The following is an 11,499-nucleotide window of genomic DNA, read 5'->3' as shown; positions in this document are numbered from 1 at the left end:
AGCTCTGGCTGAGGGAATGCAGGTGATGATCCTCAGACAGGAGAGACGGCACAGAATCGGAAGTAATTGAGAGTGTTAACTATGCCCCCTTAACTTTGGCACAACTTATTCCTCAGGAAGGTATTTAGATTCCTCCAGGGTCTCTCGATCTGAGATTCTATCCTTGGGCTTTAAGCAGTAATTTGTCGGTTTTGAGTTGAGGTACCCTGAGTTCAGTTGCCAACATTTAATTTTCCTAAGTAAATCTTTAAGTAAACACGGTCTATTATCACCACCATTTTATAAAAGATAGGGCACACTGATTCCTCAAACTAAGAAGGACATCGTCTCAAAAGAAATGATTTATTCTTTCGTTATTGGTCAAACAGTCACTTGTTCAGCCAGTATTGGTTGAGTGCTTGCTTTATGTCAGTCACAGTGCTTGACGTGCTGTAATATGGGGTTCCTGCCCTCAAGGAGTTTACACTTGTCTAGGTGGGGGGGAGACATTAATCAAGGAATCAGAATTCAAGGTAAAATTTCCAGTGTAGGAAATGCTGCACCAGGAGATGCCTGAGGCCGTGAGGCTGCATAATGATGGGGGCGGGGTGACATAACTCAAAGCTTAGGAGCCTGGAGAGGAGAGAGGGGCATCTCAGGCTGAGAGACAGCACTTGCCCAGGCCCTGGAGTGGGAGGAAGGTCCTGAGGTGACAGCAAGGGGAAGGAGGGGGTGCCAGGCCACTCAGGGCTTGTAGGTCAAGGAAGGGACTTTGTTCCAAGGGCTATAGGAAGACTGTTGGGTGGTGGTGCAGTCAGGCCAGCACCAAGACCAACCTCAGCAGAGGGGGGTTGGTGGGTCCGAGTGAGGCCAGAGCGGAAGTGAGGAAAGCGCTGTGTGCATCAGTCAGCAGGGAGATGCTGGTGGCTTGTGTCCAGCTGGCTGCAGTGGGGGGACCCGGAGAAGAGTGGATGGGCTGAGAGGCATCTCAAAGGTGAAACTGACAGGATGTTAAGGCTGGTTTGGATGCGGGATGAAGAAGAAAGAGTTTGCTGTCTGGACTGGTCCTCTGTTTCGATTCCCACCACCGGGTGGAGGCGGTTGAGTTTTCTGAGGGCCGAGGTCTGGAGGAGAAGCAGATTCTCGGAGGAAGATGCCCTATTTGGGACACAATCAGCTCAAGGTGCCTTTGAGACATCCAAAGGGAGGAGTCAAAAAGGCAGGTGGCTACGTGGGACTGGAGTTCAAAGCAGAGATGGGCCTTTTCACATGACTCACTTTGTCTGTTTGGCTGTGATGGGGCTGCCTCCTGAGAGAGAAACGTGCGGCTGGGGGCCTGGGTGAAAGGAAGCCTTACTTTTCCCTTCACGCCCTTTTGTCCTCTTTGAGTTACGTACGACTGTGTATATATTACCTATTCAAAAATCAATAAAATAGAAAAAGCAAACTAAATATACCCAATAATTTAGCATTTGAGAAAACATATATTATGCAAACTTGACCATGGATGACAGGTTCTGGGGTTTGGACTGGAGAGGAGGACTCTGAGCCATGTAACCTTTAAAATCCCTTCTGGCTCTCACCACATTTTACCGCAGTTTTCCTTGTCTTCTCTTATGGGTCTACCAGACGTGAGCAATGCTAGGTAACATCATATTCCACACACCTTGAAAGGCTTCAAAATTAACGTTTATGGAGAAAGGTGGGATCGAGACTGCACTGGGTATATCCTTCCCCAAAAAAGTGGACCCCGTCCCAGTCCCTCCTTGTTTGTCATAATTACCAGAAAGTTATTTCTAGGACATAGGAAAATATTCATGACTCACAGTAATGCCAGCAAAGAATGAGAAACACTTTTTATTGTGTTCTCACTTACCCCTCTCTCAACCTGAGAAAAAGATTTCCCAGGCTTATTAGTTTGTTTTTCAACTCTGATCCTGGACTTGCTTCTTTGACACCATCCCAACTGGTCCTAGTAAAACCCACACGAAGTCCCAGACACTAGAACGAGTGGCTTCCTTCTTCATTACCCTATCACTTGGACATTTATCTCTGTAAAAATTCATTTCCTAGGCTTGGACTGTTAGGCAAAATTAGTTTATTGGGTGGCTCCTACCTCCGAATGCATGATAATCATGATGATTAGCATCTGTATACCAGTTCGTTTACATAGCACTTGTGCTGGCGTTGTGTCCGCTGTGCCCCCGAGCCGCGTCCCAGCAACCCCGTGGTGAAGGCTTTGTTCCTTGAGCCTCACACGGGGTCTGGCACACACACGACGTTGTTAATTCAGTGTTTGTTGTATGAGGAAGGCAGACAGACTACGGAAACAGCTCTCCTAAAGCCTTGCAGCTAGGAATGGCAGAAAAGTATTTTCGGTCTGAAAACTGGGCTAGGGGTCCTGTCTGCTCTCACAGGTCCTCACAGTGGAAATGCCTTGGCCATCACTCATGGGGCCGGGCTGCTTTGGCGGGTCCCAGGACGTGTCAGGAGCAGCGTATGTGGTCACCTATGACTCTTTGCTCTCCTACAGACAAAACATTACCCCTTCTGCAGGCTGCCCAGTTCTGATTCACCATTAACAGGATGTCTCGTCACTAAGATGCTAACTGGCACTTACCATGCAGAATTCAGTACCAAAGTCATCCTTTAAAGACTTTTGACAGGGGAATGGGAAAGGTAAAACTAGGGGGGGGGGGAAATAGGGGGAAAAATCAGAAAACAGTGAAGGCTAATTTGGTAGCTTCAAGTCCATTTCATTGTGTCTTGAAGTTCAAATGAAGACCCTGTCTGCAGCATGGAGAGTGAGGAATAACAGCGGGGCTCATCGGGGTGCCTCTGAATCAGGCTCAACGTTTATTTTCTTGCTTTGCCGTCTTTAAAATCAGTGTTTTTAGTGCCCGTGGAAATCAGCTAAACTGTATGTCTCTCTGTCTGTACTGCAATGGCGAATCCTGGTTTTTCATTGTTGGAATTTGAGGCCATTACCTAAGCACCCCCATTGCTGAGCCATCACAGGCCAGCTTCACGCTGGAGGCTCTTCCCTTCCCTTGTGTTAAAACTGGCATCGCCTCCTGACATGAAGCAGTTTGCCACAAGTGAGGCCTGACTGTTGATTTGAGGAGTGGAGATCATGAGATTCTCCCAGCTGTTCGAGAAGAAAGTTCTCTGCGGTTACAGATGATGTCGTGTTGTGCCTGCAATTTCTTTCTACAAAGAAAACTTCACGCTGAGGGAGGTGATCTCCCTGAACATCCACTGCAGGGGCCTCACCTCCATCCCTAAACCCCTTGAGGCTTAAGAGTGTTTATAAAGTTATAGTCTCAAAGTGACAAGTGTGGCTTGAGTTTTGAAGACTGAGCTCGAAGTGGACAGAAAACTACCCATTGTTTCTTTCCGTCGTGCTTTCCTTTTGAATAGGATCATTCACCTCATGAGCACCTCAGCCTGGTTGTCAACTCAGCCAGTCTAGTTCCAGATATTTCTTCCTTTGGGAAACTTTCTGAGATCCCCTCCCAGACAGAATAAATCCCTTGACTTTCTGTTCTCCGGAGCAGGGGCCTCTGTTCTCGAGGGCTGGCTGTTTTTATATTTCTAGCCCTCTCCTAGATTGTGCATTTCTTGAGAGCAGAGGCTGTTTAATATACCTTTATATGTCTCAGATGGGGCAGGCTCCTTCCTGTGCCTCTGTGGTCGAGAGACGCCAGTGGGTATGAGGCTGTCCTCCCCGGGTTAGGACTTGCACCTGACTGATATCTAGAATGACTTTTGATTAGGACTGGCGTGTTTCCTCACTGACTCTTGCCAGGGTCATGAAAAGGCGGCCTCCACCCTTGCCGTCTGGGATGACACATTGGCCTCTGTTGTCATCAGCCTTCCTGTAGTAACTGCCCCACAGAGAGAGAAGCTGTCTGCAGCCTCAGTTCCACATGGGACCTCGCCAACTCATCCTTTTCTACAAGGACATCAGAACAGCCAATTTCAGGAAATAAGAAAAGCAGGCAGGGATTTAAAAAAAACCCTTAAATCTGTATATTTTTGAATAAGTAACAAATTCACGTGGTACAAAGTTGAAAAGGTACAAAAAGTTATGTACAGTGAAGTTTCCCTCCCAGCCATTTTCATCAGCCATCCAGTGTCCCTCCCTGGAGGGAACTGTATCTACATGACTATATATTTGAATGTCTCTGTTGTCCTAGATCTTTACTTTTTCTGGGTGTTTCTCTTGTCTCCTTCATAAGAACATTCATTTTATCCTGCCCCTCCCCCTCTAGCCCCCAGTACCGAGGTGAGTGTCCTGGAGAGCCACCTGGCAAATGTTACAGACCAGTTGACAGCCTGTCTGTAATACAAGAATATTTGATGAGTCAGTGCTTATAGCATCTTTATTTGATTGTGAATTAGATGCACTTCATTCACCTAACGTTCTCCTTCTTCTAACATACGCCAAGAAGTGCTGATTGTCACATCAGCCTCACTCATGCCGTCTTCCTTTCATGAACCATCACTTCCATTTGTATCGCTGCCAGTTCAGGATGGTTGAGGGCTCACTCACACATTTTTCAAGGGACGGTTGTGCAAGAAATGTCGATATTTTCCAACACTTTTTTTTTGCCTCTTCGATTGTTTCTTCTTTGGCTTCTGCAAGGAAAAATCCGCACCCCTGCCTCGCTTCGGCCCTTGGCCCCCAGCATCAACACACCCACATGTCCTTTGGGGCCTCTTTCTGCCCTTCTCTTCTAAGAACCACTGGAAATGAGAAAAGTACTGAAAGGAAGAATCCTGTCTTGCCCAGACAGGAGGTATTTATTTAAGCTTTTGCTTAGAGTTGCTTATCGTCCTCAAGAGGTTTTCAGGTTCTCTTTTTCTGTCCTCCTCGTTCTCTTTCATGTCAATTTCCCCCCAGCAGTTGTGGACGGTTTACCTGCTTCTCCTCCATTTCCTGTGCACTCTGCTGCCCTCCTTCCTCATGCACCCTGGGGCCCTGACTGCTCAAGACCCGGGGGCCTTGGAGCAATTTCCCTCCAGCTTCCTCTCTCCTCTAGCTGCTTAGCCAGCGGTCAGTCAAATGGCGGCCCCGCAGTCCTTCAGGTGCCAGGGGCCAGTGATTAAGTAGCCAGGTCTTTCACTGCCTCCATCCTTTTTGTCATAACTCTGTTGCAGGTTATTTTGGTCTCCGTGACTTGTGGCTGCACCATGATTAGGGTTTGATTACTATCACCAAAGTGACTAAAAGATGAAAATAGAAGCCACAACAGGAAATAAACAACTGCAAATGAGATATTTTATTCCATATTCCCTGCCAGCAAATGATTAGAATCAAACTCATTCACAATAGTTTGGTGAACTCCTAAACTTTTTTTTCCAAGGATCAGAATAGTTTGAAATGGGGTGCCCGTCAGTCTCATTTGTGCCTGTGGAAAGGAAAGGAACTCCTTTTCTAGGCACGCCAGCCAGCCAGGAGTTCCTCTACTGTGCAGCTTCTTTCTTGGAAAGGAAAGGAATAAGAATATGAATGGGGTGGGACTGGCTCTCAGGAAGGCTTGGGATGTTAACTGATTCAGGGGATGCCAGGGAGCTATAAAGCAGCACCAGCTACTGCAGGTACTTGCCCAGCAACCCACCCCTTGTCTACCTAGGGCAGTACAATGGAGGAGGAAAGCCATTGGAGAGGGCAAGACAGGGGTGACACCTGAAGTAAAAGCACCCACAATTACACTGTATGGTAACATATCTTTGCAAGAATATGCATGCTCCGCCCAAACAAGCTGTGACGTCAGATTCCACTCCTGAAACCCCCGCTAAATCTACCTGCCCTGTGCGTGCTCCGGCCTCGCCTGCCATAGCGTTAGCACCATTGGCCAGATTTCCCAGCCTTCAGGTTCTCCATTTAGCCAAGAAGCTTAATTAGAATTGTGCCTTTCGTTTTCACTGCTTATTTAAGTCCTTCCTGTCACTTTGCAGTCTGGCCTAGCCTCGACAGGAAAGCGAACATCTTCTAGCTAGGCCCAGAGCAGAGAGAGGGAATGAGACCCCGGAGAGGGCAGGAAACTTGCCCAGAAAGCTGTTGAAACCCTGCCAAGTGCTCATCTAATATCACCACTAGTGTGTTATTTAACCAGTGAGTGGCAGAGTCTCAGCCAGGAATCAGGTATTCTTTCTAAGCCTTTCTGAGGTGAGTGTATTATACATTTCCCAGATACCTCAAAAATCCCATCTCTGCCTGTTTTGTCTTTCCCTGCCAATGATGATGGGATCACCCAAATCCATTTTCTCCTGGGCTTTCTCTCCTGCTGTCTTTGCAGCTTGCTTGTTCAGAAAATTTCACACACACATACACACACACACAGAGGTTTCAATGCCCTTTTCAATAAGCAATATTTTTATTTGTAACAAAATTATGATCTTAGACAATTGCAGCCTATGTGGCTTACAAGGTTTAGAATGCCAGCTGCTGCCCTGTCCTACACGTTTCTGCACTGCTTGGCATTTCTGGGTCTTCTAGGTCAGTGAGCTTCAGGGTCCCTTGCCTAGAGATGATCATGATTTTCTCTCACTTTTATATCTCCAAAGGTGCTCTTGGTGGGTTTGGGGGAAATGGTTCAAATGAGTCTATTCAAGTCTGTTGATTCCTAAATATTTATTAAGCACCTATGGCATACAGACACCTTTTAAGTTGCTGGAAGGGAAGGGGCTGAGCTATAAAGCTGAGATTCATCTGTGCTTTTTCCTTTTATTTTATTACTTTTATTGCCTTTTTTGTTTTTCTTTATTATTATTATTTTATTATTATTTTTGTGCCTTTGCCTTTTAAAGGAGCATAACTTAGCTGGGAAAATGAAAATAGTTTCTTTCACCTTTTCTAAAGATTCGTTAAAATCCCCAGTGAGTTTCATAGTCGTTCTGATCTCACAATTCTAAATGGCTTTTTAAAAAAATCTTATTTCACTGAATAAGATGCGAGGTTAGACCACCATGCCAACTAGTGGCCTCCTCAATAATGATGCGTATATATTTAAATCATTACAAACAGTTTTCACGAAGTAAACGTAATCTGGCCCTTTGCTCCACCAATGCTTTACCCATTTCCATGCAATAGTCTGCCTGCTGGGTCTACGCTTCTCTAAAGCCTCGGGTAAGGGGATAAACTCTCTGACTCTAAGCGCCTTGAAAGCTACGGGGCCGAGGAGGGCGAAGAAACAGGCCCTGCATGCATATGCATGCCCTAGGCAGGTCTGCTCGGAAGGTAACCTTCCTGCGCTGGGAGGCGGGGTGGCGGAGGTCTTCCGGGCTCCGGAGGAAACCTGCACGCGGCGGGGCGGGCGAGCCCCCCCCCCCCCCCCCGCCAGGATGCTGCCCCTCGCAACTCGTCAGCCAGCCAAATGCATTCCAGAGCTTTGCACAAGACACACTTCTCCAGGCAGTCCTAGAAACCCGAGCCCGGAGCGGGAGAGGGCGGGAGGGAGCGCGCGGCCGCCGCTGAGGTCACATTCGCGCCGCCTCCCCGCCCTCGGCGGCCCGGCTGTTCCCTCCAGCGCACACTTCCTAGGGCCTTGGTCCAGTCCGGTGTAAATATCTTTTAAACGGAGACAGCGCTCTCCTCCCCCTTCCCTCCCGCGCGGCGGCCAGGGGATCCGTCGCCAGGGCCTTTAAAACAAAACGAATGAATGAAGCGTTAGGGCGAGCGCGCGCGGGACAGCCACTGAGAAGCTCCGCGGTCCGGGTCTAAATCCGCCACCGACCCGCTCGCTTCGCTCCATAACTCGCCGGCGAAGCCTGTTCGGTGCTCTTGGGTCTTTCCATTTCTCCTCTGATTCCGCCAGGTCTCAGTCGATTCTGGGAGCTTCTGTGCTCCCCACCTTTATTCGCCCCCCCCTTTCGTCCCCCCCCACCCCTGCAGACCCGGGAGGGGGTGGCGGTGGCGGGGGGCGGGGTGGAGAAATAGCTTTTAGAAACCCGATCTGTTGTTTGCGAAACACAATCGCTTTTTTTTTTTTTAAAGCGACAGGGTGTCTAGACGGCCACGTGACGAGGCCGGAGCCGGGCGCGCCACTGCGCAGTGGAACCAGCAGAGCAGAGGGCTGGGGGGGGCGGGGGGGGAGGCGGGGAGGAGGCGGCGGCGGCGGCGGCGGCGGCTGGGGGCGGGGGAGGGAAGGGGGAGGAAGGGGGAGGGAAGGGGGCGGGGGCGGGAGGCCTTGCCGGAGGCTGTGAGCCCTGAGCACACTTGCTCGCCTCCTCGGCGCACGGAGGAACCTGTCCTCGAGCCGCGCCAGCCGAGCCAGCCGGGCGCCGTGCTCGGTCCGCTCGCCGCGCCGGAGAGAGCTGCCCGAGACAGAGCCAGCCCGCCGGCGCCGAGCTGCCGAGCGCACGGCCCAGGAGCCCCTGAGTGCGGCGCGGCGAGCCCCCGGCGGCGGCAGAAGGACCCGAGCGCCAGGAGAGGGCGGACGGGGGACAAGGAGGCTCCCGACCGCGACGAGGAGAGTCTCGGAGGAGAAGGCGGCGTGAGGGACACCGGGGCCTCCAGCGGCCGCAGCCGAGTCGGGGCGAGCAGCCCACACGGGGAGCCCCAGCGGCCGGCCGCGGCCAGGGGAGGGGGCGCCGGCGGTTCCCGCACTAGAGAGCAGAGGGCGAGAGCGCGCGACCCGCCAGCGGCCCGCCGCGGCCGCCGCGCCGCCCTCCCCCGCGCTGTCAGCCCCGCGGGGCGCAGCCGCCGCCGCAGCATCTTCTGCCCCTGCGCCCCCGCCAGCTCCAAGGAAGTCCCCGCTGAGGACTGGGGCCCCCGGGAGCGCAAGAGGAAAGACCAGAGACTACCCTAAATCACCCAGATGCGAAGGATTGAAGCAGCCTAGCCAAAGCTTTCTGTGGATTAAAAAAATACGATTTTTTTTTTTTTTTTTGTTGGCAGAAGAAAAGGAGAGGAAGACCAGCGGGGCTCTGCAAGGAAAAAAGGGGGATGTAACTCGTGGATACGTTTTTTCCACCCCTCAAACGTCTAGTTCTACTTTGTAAACATTTTCTTTTTTTAAACCCCAGGTCCAGCCGGACGCCCCCAGGCCTCCGGGGTGCGAGGAGGTGGTGTTTTTCATTTTGGGCTTTGCATGTTTGGTTCTTAGATTTTGAGAGAGCTTCCTTATTTCGCCAGACATCTCATGCGGGGTGAAGTCCACTCAGCCCCCTCCCCCGAGTCTTCGTGTGTACGGAATTCAAGGCGATCCGGTTACTAAGGATATAGAGGAAAAAAATAAATCGCGTGCCTGCTTTTTTTTTTTTAATTGCCAGTTTCTCCCCACCCCCAAATTAAGTTGCTTAGCAAGGGGGAAAGAGGCTTTTTCCTCCCTCCAGCAGCCCAGCCGAACGCCTTTCGTTTTTTGCCCTCGCGGATCTTCCATGTAGGCAGCCGAGGCTGGCGAGCCCGACACTCGGGAGCCGCTGCGGGGGGGCCTCTTTTTGGGGAGGCGCCGACCGGGGTAGGCTTCGCCGCCCCCAGGGAAGCGGCGGCCGCGTTCCTCCGGGGTGCGCCGGGGCCCGAGAGCGGCGCACGGCGCGGGCCGCGAGGGGTGGGGCAGCCGGAGCGCAGGCCCCCGAGCCCCGGCGGGCGCCCCCGGGCCCCCGCGCGCGCCCCGGCCTCCGGGAGACTGGCGCATGCCACGGAGCGCCCCTCGGGCCGCCGCCGCTCCTGCCAGGGCCCCTGCTGCTGCTGCTGTCGCCTGCGCCTGCTGCCCCAACTCGGCACCCGACTTCTTCATGGTGTGCGGAGGTCATGTTCGCTCCTTAGCCGGCAAACGACTTTTCTCCTCGCCTCCTCGCCCCGCATGTTCAGGACCAAACGATCTGCGCTCGTCCGGCGTCTCTGGAGGAGCCGTGCGCCCGGCGGCGAGGACGAGGAGGAGGGCGCGGGGGGAGGCGGAGGAGGAGGCGACCTGCGGGGAGAAGGGGCGACGGACGGCCGGGCGCATGGGGCCGGTGGCGGCGGCGCAGGCAGGGCTGGCTGCTGCCTGGGCAAGGCGGTGCGAGGTGCCAAAGGTCACCACCATTCTCACCCCCCAGCCGCGGGCTCCGGCGCGGCCGGGGGCGCCGAGGCGGATCTGAAGGCGCTCACGCACTCGGTGCTCAAGAAACTGAAGGAACGGCAGCTGGAGCTGCTGCTCCAGGCCGTGGAGTCCCGCGGCGGTACGCGCACCGCGTGCCTCTTGCTGCCTGGCCGCCTGGACTGCAGGCTGGGCCTGGGGGCGCCCTCCGGCTCGCAGCCCGCGCAGCCGCCCTCGTCCTATTCGCTCCCCCTCCTGCTGTGCAAAGTGTTCAGGTGGCCGGATCTCAGGCATTCCTCGGAAGTCAAGAGGCTGTGTTGCTGTGAATCTTACGGGAAGATCAACCCCGAGCTGGTGTGCTGCAACCCCCATCACCTTAGCCGACTCTGCGAACTAGGTAGGAAGTTGTTCTGCGCCCACCCTCCCCTCCTTCTGGCGCTCAGGTGGTGCAAGAAAAGCCCCGTTGGGCAGTGTGTTTGTGCAGCTACCTCGCTGGAGGGGAGTGTACATCTCCTCCTGGGAAGAGACTTGGGGGACAAGGGTCGAGAAGGGATTAGGGGAAACTGGAAAGGTATTCCCTGGGGGTTCCCTTCCAGTTTTTTTCTTCTCTTGCCCCGGGGCGCAGGGGAGTCTTTGGGCATTGCTCACGCACACACTCTACACACAGGGGGTTAAAGATTAGATGCCCTCATTTCCGGATTAGCCAAGGGGTGCAGAAAGAAGTGGGGGTCACGCCTCCCCCGCTCTGGGAAAGGCGTTGAGGTGTGTGGCCGAGTTGGATTCGGTCCAAGGCCGCCAAGGAAGACTGGGAGAAGCAGTTGTAAAGGCTAGAGAGTAAGGCTCTCCTTTAGTAAATAAAGAGGGTCACGTCGGGCACAAGGGGCCGGGAGACTGCCCTGGCCGGCGCAGCTTTGGGTTTTGAGGCAAGGAGAGTTAGGATGGAAGGTCGCGCTGGATATCTGCTCCAAACTGTGCCCACCCCAGGGTGAAAGAGAACAAGCAGTCAGGAGAAGTTGGGTGCCCCCTGCTTTTTCCATTCTTCCAGCACAGGAAAGCAGTTACTGACTGTAGAATGGTCTGCCCCCAGCGCCTCCGTGAGGATGCTGCCCCTGGGGCCTGGGCTGCTTCTCAGTTGAGACCCCAGTCTCCTCCTCTTTATCCTCCCGGCCTCCATTGATTCCCTTTTCAATACGTCTTTGTGCGGGGGCGGGGTGCACATCGGGCGCCCACAAATCCAAGTTCACCAGCGCTCTTGGGGTGCACCTCCCAGGTGGGCTGGCAAAGGGGAAGCCCGTGTTCCCCGCGCGGGTGCGGAGCGGAGCAGCGGTGGCGGAGGTGAATTGCACCCCTGGGGGACGGGGCGGGGGTGGGGTGGGGCGGTGGGAGTGGGGTGTGAAGTTCTGGGACGGGGAGGGGGCTTTGTGGCCCTGCTGCCCTGTGAAGTGAGCGGCCTCGGCCGAGCCGCGGCCGAGCCGGTGGTTTCCAACCCGGC

The 11,499-nt window shown here is 53.6% G+C and overlaps 1 protein-coding gene across 2 annotated transcripts in view; it reads left to right on the top strand.

The window, feature by feature from the left end:
- Positions 1–8,185: 8,185 nt before the first annotated feature.
- The window catches only part of SMAD7 (SMAD family member 7), a 31,440-nt gene continuing 28,126 nt past the window's right edge, over positions 8,186–11,499 (top strand). The window contains exon 1 of one of the 2 annotated variants that reach the window (XM_019937031.3): positions 8,186–10,404. In XM_019937031.3, the coding sequence (XP_019792590.2) occupies positions 9,792–10,404 (613 nt within the window). In that variant the 5' untranslated portion in view covers positions 8,186–9,791. The remainder of the gene's footprint in view (positions 10,405–11,499) is intronic. The other variant, XM_019937030.3, reaches the window with a different exon arrangement.

The sequence above is a fragment of the Tursiops truncatus genome, chromosome 13, assembly GCF_011762595.2.
Source record: "Tursiops truncatus isolate mTurTru1 chromosome 13, mTurTru1.mat.Y, whole genome shotgun sequence".
In the NCBI taxonomy this organism is placed as follows: Eukaryota; Metazoa; Chordata; class Mammalia; order Artiodactyla; family Delphinidae; genus Tursiops; species Tursiops truncatus.
The sequence above is the reverse complement of the archived record's forward strand: the minus strand, read 5'-3'. Positions and strand labels throughout refer to the sequence as shown.